General features: G+C 34.9%; 2 protein-coding genes across 3 annotated transcripts; both read right to left on the reverse strand.

Annotated features, from left to right (window-relative positions):
• Positions 1-1,293: 1,293 nt before the first annotated feature.
• Positions 1,294-2,371, reverse strand: LOC130721258 (uncharacterized). Its single transcript, XM_057572026.1, has one exon. The coding sequence runs from the start codon at positions 2,189-2,191 to the stop codon at positions 1,445-1,447; it is 747 nt and encodes a 248-aa protein (XP_057428009.1). The 5' UTR covers positions 2,192-2,371; the 3' UTR covers positions 1,294-1,444.
• A 986-nt stretch (positions 2,372-3,357) lies between these two features.
• On the reverse strand, positions 3,358-10,481 carry LOC130717959 (uncharacterized). Of its 2 annotated transcripts, none has more exons than XM_057568376.1 (10): positions 10,245-10,481; positions 9,496-9,710; positions 8,530-8,666; positions 8,344-8,388; positions 8,202-8,255; positions 7,556-7,657; positions 7,261-7,464; positions 6,413-6,498; positions 4,015-5,243; positions 3,358-3,903 (listed from the first exon to the last, which is right to left on the reverse strand). In XM_057568376.1, exons 2-10 carry the CDS (start codon positions 9,677-9,679, stop codon positions 3,683-3,685), a joined length of 2,262 nt encoding a protein of 753 aa, XP_057424359.1. In that variant the 5' UTR covers positions 9,680-9,710; positions 10,245-10,481; the 3' UTR covers positions 3,358-3,682. The 2 variants fall into 2 exon arrangements, with proteins under 2 accessions (XP_057424359.1, XP_057424358.1); XM_057568375.1 differs by having other exon boundaries at positions 10,233-10,481.
• Positions 10,482-13,284: the final 2,803 nt, after the last annotated feature.

The following is a 13,284-nucleotide window of genomic DNA, read 5'->3' on the forward strand; positions in this document are numbered from 1 at the left end:
GATAGGAAATGGATTATATTTATATATCAGGATGGATTGAAAATTAGGTTTATAATATCAATGAATTGAGATACCACAATAATAGAGTGAAAATCCTCAATTAAATTTTTTTAATTGCTTAACATATACTGAAAATTTGATAATAAGTCATTTTTATTACATATGATATTTGATATTATGTTAAATGATTAGTTGAATTTTGATTTCTTAAGAAAAACTACATACTATATTTCACTTCATTCTATTTCAATTCTTTTTATTTCATTTTAATTGATTAGAGATTTGATTATAATTTTATCCCCTATATCGGTTGTGTGGTTTCATTTCTTATCTTTTTAATTACCTGAATTTTATGATTAAACCTTATTTAATTTCTATGTGTTACAACGTAAAGAGTTTTACACGATCACTCAATCATAAGAGAAAAAACTATCACTCAATTGAAGGTTTAACTATCACTCAATTGAAGGTTTATGTAAAAAAAAACTATTGTTACAGCATGATTATTAGACATTCTTCAAATGTTATAATCCATATCTCCATTTATATTTTATTTGCATTCTAATAAAATTTGATATGCTTTAGTGCACTTCAAGCACTAATGACTTAGGTTACAAGTAACTTTACCTCAGAGATTAGTCAAATGGAGCATGATAGATTACGCTTTCAAACTTCAAACTTTCATTTGTCACTTTAAATAAAATAAATGTAAGTCTTATGTAATTACTCATTGATTATGAAATATCGCAATCAAGATCGAGGCGAGATGACACTTTTAGTAAAATTGAAGAATCTGCACTGTCAATTACACGTCGGGAAAGTATTTCACTCTACTACGTCCATTCTCAGAAATGGTTATATCTAATTAATTGTGCAAAATATATTAACATTGAAAAGTAGCTGTTTGAATTAAATTCAAGTATGATTTTGCCATTCATGATAGGTAAAATCATTCTAGTGCGATTTTGTCATTCATAATAGGTAAAATCATTCTAGTAAATGATTTAGACAACTCTCTTTGAAAATATTTCTAAGGAAAATATTTTATCCATTTTTTTATTAATTCAAAAAGATTGAGAGGATATATTCCAACATGTTTTCAAAGAGTTTAATAAAATGGCATAACAAGGGAAAGGGTTGAGATGAAAGTCTTGGTCCACTCCATCGAATAAGGTTCTCCATCTTTTGGAGAAGGGGCTAGTTTGTTTCTTTTGTTACTTTTTCTTGTTGTGTTTTGATTTCCAAACTAAAAAAAATTGAAAAGTTCTGAAGGATAATAATAGCATTTGCAAATAATTCTAAGGCCAAATACACTTACTATGTAAACATCATGACATACACCAACTAGCAGAAAATCATGGTTCAAGACCTTATACATTAAAACAAAATTCCATACATATACACTATCAAATTCAAAACATAAAGATCAAACAGCCCTGCTTCATCATTCCTTCTCTTTATGGACAGAGTAATACAACTTAAAAGCTTTAGGAAGATAAACAGGTAACAGGAACCCAAACAAATTGAAACACCAGAATGCCATGTTAGCCACTGCAAGTGCTCTCCCAGCATACATCCTCCTATAAGACCCACTGTGCTCATCACTAGTACTCTTGTAGATCTCTGTCTTAACCCATTCCAAAATAGTGAAAATCCTTGTTGAGTTGTACAAGATAGGCACAAAAGCTCTTATTGGCAATGAGAACCCATCAGAAAATGCAATCCCCTCCATGAAAACTTGACTAGCTAATAGAAAAACATGTGGTGCTGCTGCTTTGATCCCTTCTTTGTCACCCTCAAAAATCCCCTCTAAGATGTATGCAATTGGGGCATAGAGTCCAATGATGGCTCCTATGAGGACATAAAGGCCTAGGAGCTTGTTTTGTGGGTTGAAAACAGAGGGTTCTCTTGAATTTGGGTGAAGAGGGAAAGCTATCTTGGACATGAAGTACATGTAAATCATGGAGAAAACCACAAAGCCGAAATCTTCAACACTTACCAAGCCACTTGCTGATAAGACAATCACCAAGGCTAGGCAATTCAGCTGGCGGAATGAGAAAAAACCAGCTTTTCGTGTTGGCTTTTGGGGATTCTTGAGTGATTTGTTGCTGTCTTGCTGTTCTTTGTGCTCAATTTCTTGTTCTTTTGGGAGACTAATGTCACACCCAGTTGGACCAACCCCACCTGACATTTTGTGAACTTTGGTGTTGTGCTAGGCTAATTTGCTTGCTTTTCTTCAAGTATGCAAAGCCTTTTACTAGAATTGATGAGGTCCCTTAATCAAAGTTGGGGAGTGAAATTCTGAAATGTATACGAGAATTAAGGTGAGAAGAAGGAAGATAAGGTTTGATGATGCGGTGGAAAATGGAGACAAGTGGCAGGGTGATGTGAGTTTTAAGGTAGGTTCATGACGTGTGTTGCATGTTCATGTTTATGGTTACGACATGTGTCCTTTTTAATTGAGTTTTGGTGGCTGGTTCTAAGCCTTGAGATTCGGTGTGGTACTAATTATAGAAAGGATTTTGATTCTCTAGCATTGTATGCGACTAGTCAAGGAAAATCACGAAACCGTTATACCAGACACTTGTTTCAACGATTAAGCATAGTGAGTCTCATGATTCGTGTCTTCTGAGACATTTGCCAAATTAGAAATTGAGGTCTTGAAGTATTGACTGATTGCCAATAAACTATGGCATAAACTATACCCCTCTTGAATTTGCATCCCATGATAGCAATTTCTGTTTATCATTTGCTTGATTTTTGTTATTTCCTCCTTACCTAAAACCTCAAAGATTCTCAAAGAAAATTTTGAAGGGAATAAATCAATTTCCTAATGATATTGTTCACAATCACTTGTATGAAAGCTGCTCCCTATCCTCTTTTTATTTGGTTTACAAGAAAAAGTAAAAGGGGTAACTCACCAAGTGAGCTAAAAGGAAAACAAATGGATTTGCAAGGTGAAGGGTCATGGTTCAAATTCTGGCGAAGGAGCTAATTTACTAACAATTAACAATTAATATTTACCTATAAAAAAATGAGAAAAAGTGAAAAGAGAAAATGTTGAAAAACATACTAGATTTTAAAGGTTATTAGACACGGTAAAAACATATGAGAAAGATAAGAGAAAAAATGAGGTGAATAGGTTGGAAAAAAAAGGTTGAATAAAAAAAGAATTTTTTTAATATAATCAAACTCAAATCAATTTATGCTTTTCATAAAAATCTCTTAAAAAGTCTTTTTTCGAGAGCTAAAAACCTTTTGTTTAAAACCTTAAGCAAGCGCGCTCTAAATTTGATAATTACGCCAAAAAGAGGGGGAATACTAGCAAAATTGTTTGCTAATATAACAAACACGCCCTTTGTACCAAAACTTAAAAAGGAATCCCTGTACTTCTGTCTCATTGATTTCCGAAAAACATGGTGTAGTTTAAGTATTTCTCTCTATAGTAATAACTAATAACTAGACAAGTTTATTAATTATTACACAATTTCGCTAATAAACGCACAACAAAATTTTAACTGACTGCACAATCCCCTATGTGAAGGAAAAGGACCGAATATAAGAAGACTTCCGGCAAAACCTACCTTCAGGTATCTGACAGAAGACCATCTGTAAAACTGGAGCCTCTGCTAGCAAATTAAACTGTATATCTGTCATAATTAAATCATCTAATTTCTTCTTACTATGCTGCTGTTGGTTTTTGCTTGGGAATGTACTTTGTCTTCATTTCCTTCCCAGGCTTCTTTCTGTGTTTGGATTTAGGACCTCCAGAAGCTGCAGGCAACGGTTTCTCCGTATTTGCAGGAAGGCATGGTGCTACTTCGCAATCCTGGTTGTGCTGAGATGTAGTATCTGGAGAAAGGACCAGTTTCACATGGTCTGATGAGATGGCTTCTTTCCATCCTGAATGAGATTAATTGTAATCAGATCAAAGAAGTTAAACACCAAGCCCAACATACTGTCAGTACAGTATAATAGAAGAAAGATGAAAATGCAGAAATTGGCAAAACTTACTTTGATCAAGAAAAGCTCTTGCAGCATGGCTGGAGAACTGTAACCTTTCCCGATCCCCTTTAGCCCCAGTTTGGGAAAACTTGCTCTTCAAACCATTATCATCTATATTACACAATGTTAAACTGTTCTGACCGTCTTTTCCATCTACTACCTCAGCTATTGCCCCACCATTTTGAGGTGGCAGTGGACCTTTACTTTCATGCTGATTAACCGGTGTTAAACTGCCCTCGCCTCCCTGGAAGCAATCAAGTTTTATTGGCTTCTCCTGAGCAGTATTCTGCTTCGCCAGATTCTCTGCCGGGCAGACCCCTCGAGATGCCACAAGAGTCCCCTCTGACTGGCTGCAATTGGCCAAACTGCCCTCGCCTCCCTGGAAGCAATCAAGTTTAATTGGCTTCTCCTGAGCAGTATTCTGCTTCGCCAGATTCTCTGCCGGGCAGACCCCTCGAGATGCCACAAGAGTCCCCTCTGACTGGCTGCAATTGGCCAAACTGCCCTCGCCTCCCTGGAAGCAATCAAGTTTTATTGGCTTCTCCTGAGCAGTATTCTGCTTCGCCAGATTCTCTGCCGGGCAGACCCCTCGAGATGGCACAAGACTCCCCTCTGACTGGCTGCAATTGGCCAGTGTTACAGATACAGAACCAATCAGAACTTCATGATTCTTTCTTACATATGGTTCTTTATGCAGCCTGGCTTCTGAAACCACCCCAGTAGTTTTTGGTTCAGGCTTCAAGCTCACAACTTCACCACCGTTAACTATAGGAGCTGCATTCTGATCACAGTTGGTTCCATATTTTTGAATGGCTCCAAGCTTTGACATTTGAGAATTCTGGCTAGCACACAAACCATTGGCTACAGGCGCCTGTGATTTAGGCAGCTCTTGCTGTCTGGCAGTCATTGGAAGCAGGCGATTATGTCCTTGTGATGTTTGTTGCTCTATAATCTGATCAGGGTCATAATCATTCCCTGGCTGTGTTTCCCCGTCTACACCTTCAGTAGTGTCTGGGCATTGGTAAGTTACATGTGTTGAAGAATCGTGATCAGCAGGTATATCTGGATTATGTGCTTCAAAGTCAAATGCAGCCAAAGATGCTTCTGCTGGCGACATATCCTCTCCTGTGCTGCTGATGTTTCCGTCAATTTTCATGTCATCTTCAAGTCGTTCCCTAGCCTTCTGTTCTTTCTGTCTAAGCTTCTTCTTGCGCTTCCTCTCTAAAATCTCGGCTTGTCTGTAAACAGAGGTAACAATTAAATAAAGAACCCTATTGACATACACGACTAGTTCACATGAGAGTACATATTGACCGACATCTTTTGGTACCTTTTGGATATTCTATATGAAAGAGGAACAAATATCATTTCACTAACTACACAAAAAATTAGAATAGAGTAGCATAGTTTTTTTATAATAGCACATCAGCAGTTACAGAGGTCAATAGAAAATCCATCTGAAATCAAAGAAAATAAAATGGAAGTCATTGTATAGGCATCATGTTAATTTTTAGTATAGTCTAGATACTCATAAAACTATCAAGCAGGTCAGCTGGTAAATATGGCAAAATTTGTAGCATTATGAAGTTCTATCTGTGCAGTTGAACAGCTCAAATTTGTTAAAACTATCCTCTGGGTTATGCTGTTTGACTATAACCCCCGATCTTAGAATCGGATTCTTGTTAATCCATTGGAAATTCATTTCTCTCATGACACAAGGGCATATGGTTTATGAAACTAAGTAGCCGCTATTGGTTGTCGGGTGCTTTGGGTTATTGGGTGTTATATTTTATGTTTCAAGTGGTTAAGTATTTAATGACTTAATGGCTTATGCATGACATTCTTGTGGAATGTGGATTATCAATTATGATTTATGAGTGCAAATTTATGAAAGTGTGTTTAGTGATTTAAACATTTTTTCCTTATTTATGCTAATTTATATGCATATAAATATGAGTTTAAATGCATGTACATATTATATATGAATTTTGAAAAATCTTACTAATCAATTTACAATTTTAAGATATACAATTTTCACTCCCATGCTCATTTATGGTAAAATCCCGATTTTAACTACCTTGTATTTTTTTACGGTACAGGTTCTTTAGCTTTTATTTTCTTAACTGAACAACGGCTATATGAATTCCCTTATTTAAGATATTAAAAATAACAAGAAAAGGTTATGTTAGGGTTCCACTCGAAGTCCTAAATTTCAATGACAAGCATTCAAATTGAAGACAAATATATTCTTGTAAATCAAACTCAACCCAATTTGGAATGGAACTCGATAATTACTAAGGGAAGACCAAAATTGCCTGATGTCTTAAGGTATTAGAAAAAGGGAAGTATTGGAGAAGTAACATAACAGGATAAATCAAGGACGAACCAGTTACAGCACTAAATGTACCTTTTCTGAGCAGCTTCCTCCTCATCCACCAGCAGCTGCTGCAATCTCAATGCTTCAGCCTCCTTGTAAGCAAGACATGCCTTCACCTATGTGAAAAGAAATGCATATTTCATCATGACAGTAAATATTGACTACTTAATCATGCTTTGTAGGTTAGTAATAATAGAATCATAACTGGTGCTTGTATATGTATAAACAGGACATGCAATGAAACTTCAACACAATCTTTTAGATCATTTCCACGAAAAATATTTCAAGAGCAGCACAGCAAAACATGATTTTAGTGGGAACTATCTTCCCAGTGAAGTAAAAGGGTAGAGTGATAGTGAGACTGATCTTATCTCCCTTATAAACAATAATGCAGAATGGAATCTGGTTAAATAGCAGTTTTTTCATGGCTAACATTAGCTATAAGTGATGAATGCACTCGTACGGAAAAGGATTTTCTTAATACCAACACTTCTGAAAGTTAAGCTATTTTGTGAAGGTTACAAATTAACCGCAAATGAAAGCAAGATTTTTTCCCATGGTTTGATTTAAATCAACCTAACTTATAGATACACATAAAATAAAATCACATCAGAGCAAACCCCCAAACTCCCCCACACAAGAGGGAAACCTGGCAAAAACTGTGGAATAGCAAACCACACATCCAATACCATAGGCTAAAAATATAATGATTATACAAGATTTATGTACATCTCAGGTATATCTGGGTGAAACATAGTGTATATGAGAAACATCTTTTATCGCCAAATACCAAAAGCACCGCCACAAGAGAGAGAGAGAGGACAGAAAGAGAAGTTTACAGGTAAGCAGAAGATTTTAATCTTAGGAAGAACATTTACCAATTTCTGCTCTAGCAAGAAACTTGTGCAAGCAATCAGGTTTCTTGGTTCAAGGACAATCTTTCCAGCCTCTCCATCAAACATAAATCTTTGCACTGACACTGCTGTTCCACATAAAAATGTTTCTTCACTGGCATCGTCGAGGATACTGAACAACTCTTGAGAAGATATAGGAAAACTAGAAGGATTGGATTGAACCATATCCTGCAAATAATTTAGATATATTACATGAATAAAACCAACCAAAATATGACCAGAATGAATAGTTCATCAGCAAGATCACAATATTTCTTACCAAAAGGGAAAAACCAGCCCTCATATAATTTTGTGGAAGAGAAGAAAATGCTTGTCTTCTAAGATTTGCCACACCTTTTAAAATTGAAGACCCTGGAACTTCCTGCCATTGGGGAAAATCGAATACAAGATAGATATGTTTATTAGGAAAAGTGGAAAACAATAAGAGAAGAAAAGAAGAGAAACCAAAAGAGATTGTTGTCTTTGTATTTGTAGCTTTATTTCTTATCAATTAAGCATAACACCAAAAGGTTTTAAAAATCATATTCACATTTAAAAAGGCACCTACACCATTTCAACAAACGGAGTCAATTTCTTTTGGCAAAATACGGTAATTAGAAAGAACTTTGACAGTGATACAAAATACAAGATAAGAAACTAAAGCATAATTGAATGAGCATATTTATGAAAGAATGTAATGTCTCCAAAGCCTTAAAATAAGGCCCAACCAGGGCTTATCGTAATTAAAGTCAGTGTGAATAAGCAGATTGGAGAGGCTTCATGTCACTCAGCTTCTCCCACATTCATTAATTTTAATCATAGTATAATATATTTGACATATCTGATATCACCAGTACGTGTTAGGTAAATCACATTAAAATGACTTCATGTAGAAATAACTGGTCATTTAAGGAGAAAAAAGATACCTCCAGCAACATATCCTCGAATGACACAACTTCCATTGCCTCTTCCACAGAGAGCTATACAAAATATGAAAAATCAGCACATCCACAAAGACACAAGCAATATGTATTCATATAAGCAAAATTCATAATGATGAAAGATTACCTTATCCCAATATTCCCCCAAAAGATCCCTATTGTTTATAGAGTCCTACAATATGTAAGCAGCATTAGGAAAAACTGAAGAAGAAATGAAAAAGAAATAAACAAGACAAACTCAAGGTACAAAAGCATGAAATAAGGGCAACAACATGGAAGATGACTGCTTCAATTTAAGTGACATAACAACAACCTTATCCAGCTTTTTCAACCGATGGTCTATCCGCAGATGTCTTCTATAGTTAATGGGAGAGCAAAACTCTCGAGAACACTTCTCGCACTTCCGTAACTGAACTTTTGTCACAACAGATAACAAAGGCCATATTGGTTCTGTCAAATGAATGATAGATTAAATCAGAATATTTGAGTTTAGATTTGGGCACACAAGAAGCAAGAGCTTAAAAGCTACTTATGATGCATTTTGCACATAAATATTCTAGCATTGAATAGACCAGCACAAAAGGCAACAGTAGAGATTTTAATAGCAAGTTGTTTTTCATTATTTTCAAATTTACTGTTTAAGGTAGGCTACATCTAGAAAGCACAGATATGACTTGGGGCACAAACTACAAACTATAATAAAACACAAAATCAGTTTAAAATTAATACACAAACATAAATTTTAAATCAAATGAGAGATTCCGTGTTTTAAAAGTTAGCATGACTCATTGTAGATATGGAAAATGTTATCATAAATAAAAGTTGAAAAAAAAGAAGGAAAAAATTTATAACACAATGAAGTATCTGAAATGTTCGAAACGAATAAGTGTCTGACATGAGTCCAACATGTATAAAGAAGCCACTTTGAAGTGTTTGTGCTTCCTTCTGCTACATGTATTCCCTAGATATTAATGGTGCAATACAGCAGTTGCACTGCTTGGAGAGCACACTGACTTCATACATGACAGCTTCATGAAATGTGTAGTATAAATTATTCATCTTGTATTTATAATGCTCATCTCACCACCTGCTATCTCACTATGGCGACTCAGGAGTCAGCAGCTCCAAGCAGTGATCAGGAAGGATATGCTAACTATGATACAATCACTTGGCTAAAACAGTCCTTTACCCAATAAAGTCAAATTCATACAAATCGATATTACCTAAATGCCTTTGAAAATAAACCCTCAAATATAACATCTAAAATAATAGCAAATACCTGGCTGTTCTAGAGCTTGAAGAAATTGCAGCCATTGTACTGAGCTCTCACCGATCCTGGGATAGTAAAGGACAGGCTCCAATCCATTTGCTTGTTTGACTAAAGTATCAACAGAATCTTTTCCATCTTCTGTTTTCATGACATCGAGAGTGCCAGAGGCAGCAGTAGGTTGCGCAACTGGCATCTATTCAGACAAGAAATATCACAAGTTCCCACTGCACAAAACGTAACACAACAAATCAATTCAAATTCACATAAAAGTGAAAGAAGATGGAACTCACACACATTCAACACATCGAATTTCGAAAGAACTAATAAAACAACACAAAAATATACAGACACATAAAATTGAACACTGAATCTCTCAAGACTCAACAAATTAACTCCCTGAGAAAAAACAAAAAACGTATCCAAACTCAACAAGAGTACAATTGAATTGATCAATGTAGAAATTAAACTTCAATCCAATTAGGTCACTCCATAAGCAATGTCGAAGTTCAGATTCATGCATTCAACATTCTCAGCATTCGATAACCACGACTAAACCAATTACATTGAGATTCAATCAAACAAACACGATAATCAACCACAGCAAACGCGATCTCTCCAATAACAATAACGAAAGCTAATCAAACACTGAAAGATAGATTGATTTTACAGAAAAATCGAAACAACAGTAGAACATTAACGAAGAGCGTGATCTAGATCGAGTAAGAGAGAGTAGAGTAGAGTGATACCAGATCACGTACGAGAGAGGAAGAAGGACGGCGAGATCGCTCGGAGACCGGAGAGATTTCCTGACGATCCGGAACGGAACGAGCTGCAAGCGGCGGTGGCGAGGGGATTGAAGGTGTTTGGATGGAAGGAAAATCGCCGAGAAACGGCGAGAAAATGGAGCCCCAGTGCAGGCTAGAAGCTGCAGCAGTAGGGCGAAAAGCGTTTCTCACAAGAAAGAAACAAACAACGGCAAAAGCATGGAACGGAGAAAAAAATAAAAAAATTGGTTAATCAACAGTATTTATATCTGTGTCACGTGCTGAAGATTTCATGCCACGCTCCACGCGGTCATGATTCGCGTGGCGATTACGTGGTGTTGAAATTTGGTTCGCTAGTCAGTCACACGTGTACTTTTTTTCCAAACGGGGGAGGGGCACGTGACGCTTTGAAGAGTTGCACGTGGTTTTCCTCTAAACGTCAACGTCGTTTCGGTCCATTTCATTACAGAATCCAGAATTAAACGATACAATTGGTTTTCATTTTACTACACCAAAGACACTTTCAATTTGGTCAATGGATGATTAAAATATAATAATTCTTTTTTATATTTTTGGTCAAAGTATAGTATAATAATATTTTTTATTCTATTTTATTTTAGGTCAAGGTATAATATATATAATATAGATAATAATATTTTCAAGTTCAAAGTATAATATAATAATCGTATTCGGTCAGCGTTGTCGTCTTTCGCTTTATAAATTATGCATTTCTCAAAGCATTCTTGTTTCTGAAGGCAGGTTCAGTGATTCCCATGTTGAATGGGTTATACTTATAGTCTTTCAGGAACATATATATTAAGTGATTGTTTTCATTCATTGAATCACTATCTCATTGGGAAACCAATAATGTACGCTCTTGATCAGCTGAAGCCTCGTGGGTTATACCGTCTCTCATGTAGAACTATTGGAGTTTATGGGGATAGGTATTATCGGTTGAATAACCTTATCGTGTGACTTTCCACAGGATGACAAACTTTAGAGAATAGGGAAGATGTCTCTATACCAATCACAATCAGAGAACAAATGATAAAGAACTAACTTTTCTTCAAGTTAACGAAATAAGATTTTCAATGCAAAAGTAACAATTCATGAATCATTGAAGTGGTAAATTTCATGTTCAATTGACCATAGAGACTAGAGAAGATTAATCAATTGATAAAAAAGTATTTATACTTGATTAATTTTAAGTTTATAGTGTAATATTGTTTTTAATTTTTTTTGTCAAAGTATAATATAATAATCTATTTTATTTTAGGGTAAATGCATAATTTATATAATAATGTTTTCTAGGTCAAAGTATAATATAATAATCATATTCGGTCAGCGTCGTCTTTCGCTTTATGAATTACGCATTTTTCGAAGCACTATTGTTTCTGAGTGCAGGTTCGGTGATTCCTACGTCAGATGAGCAAGCCATTCAGCGGAATATGTTTTAGGTGATGATTATTCATTGAATCCCTACCTCCTTGGAAAACCAAAGATGTATGCTCTCAATAGATTGAAGCCTCGTGAGTTATACGGTCTTTCCTATATAACTATTGGAGTTTGAGGGGATAAGTTTTATCGTCGAATAACCTTTCCGTGCGACCTTCCGCATAGTGACAAGCTTTAGAGAACATGGGAGATGTCTCTATACCAACCACAATCAGAGGAACGATTCAATGTCGACTAGATAAGAACTAAATTTTCTTTTTGTTAAAAAAAATAAGATTGTCTTGTGCAAAAGTATCAATTTAGGAATCATTGAAGCGATAAATTTCATGCTCCAATTGACCATGGAGATCGGAGAAGATTAATCAACATGAATTGATAACTTTCTTAGTATTATTGTAATGCTTAATGTATTCCAAAATTCAAATTCAAATTTATTTATGGATAATGATAGTTTACTTGTGTGTCGCCTTAAAAACTTCATTATATTGTATAATAACTACATTTTTCTCAAACTTTCTATTTGGAAAGCTTGTTAATTAGATTCTCACATTTTATAAATATGTTTTTTTATATGTGCTCACGCTTATCAAGTAGCTATAATTGTCTCTCCCGACAAACGACTTTTTCAAAATTCAAAAAGATGGGTGTTTTTAAAAGAAAGAATTAATAGTAATTTTTTTTTTTTGAAATGAGAAGTGATTGTGAAATATTTAACATCAAAATAAACATGCTAAATAGTTAAGAACTGCAATGTGACCACAAAATTAGGTTTTCAAAACCTTACTGCTTTTGGTTTGTGCTTTAAAAGTATTTATATCTGATTAATTTTAAGTTTCATACTAAAAGTGTGTGTATTAAAAGCTTAAAAAATCTGAAATGATAAAAAAAAATAGAGATAAAATATTGAATTAGGTCAAAATTAAGTTTAGAAATGCAACCATTATCTTTATTAACTAATTGGCTGGAATGGTATTTTTGGCTACGACAGCCTAACCATAATTATTGGAAGTTGTCAGATTGAGTAGAGCTGTTGAGGAGGAACAAGGGGACAAGACTCCTTTCAAGGATAAAGTCCCATGTGAAAAACCTCTACTTCTTCTAAGGTGAAAGTTGATCTCCAAGGAAAAAAAACTTTTTAAGAACTTTATACTTCTTTGAGTTACTTTAGTGAAGAAACTATTGGGAAAGAATGTCAAGAAGCTAATTATGAAATACCAAACTGCAACCATTATGAAAGCAACATGGGATTTGAAATCAGAGGCAAACACTACAAAAGAAAATGTCTGAATACGGAAGCCATCGCAAAATCTCATTGTTAGCGACGGTCAAGTCATCGGTAACATGCTTGATCAACAAAAGTACAAAACATACTATTGATTCACTCTCAGAAAAACACATGAAAGGTTAGCAGGTTGGAGAGCTAGATTAATTATAAAAATGTCACTTATAAATTTCTGAAATTGCTATACTACATTTATTTTTCACAAATTCTCTATCCACACAGTAGAAAGTAAGATTTTGTATATGATGATGACCATAAAGCTAGATTTTCGAAACCTCATTGCAATGTGTTAATGAG

Source organism: Lotus japonicus, chromosome 5 (assembly GCF_012489685.1).
Source record: "Lotus japonicus ecotype B-129 chromosome 5, LjGifu_v1.2".
In the NCBI taxonomy this organism is placed as follows: Eukaryota; Viridiplantae; Streptophyta; class Magnoliopsida; order Fabales; family Fabaceae; genus Lotus; species Lotus japonicus.

Bases quoted from the DNA above. Each gene is read 5' to 3' on its own strand.
- LOC130721258 (XM_057572026.1), bottom strand. From the start codon at position 2,191: ATGTCAGGTGGGGTTGGTCCAACTGGGTGTGACATTAGTCTCCCAAAA.
- LOC130717959 (XM_057568376.1), bottom strand. From the start codon at position 9,679: ATGCCAGTTGCGCAACCTACTGCTGCCTCTGGCACTCTCGATGTCATG. The intron at 8,667-9,495 runs GTATTTGCTATT...TTCATTTGACAG, and splicing joins TCAAGCTCTAGAACAGCCAG to AACCAATATGGCCTTTGTTA. The intron at 8,389-8,529 runs GTTGTTGTTATG...TACATATTGTAG, and splicing joins GGTTGAAAAAGCTGGATAAG to GACTCTATAAACAATAGGGA.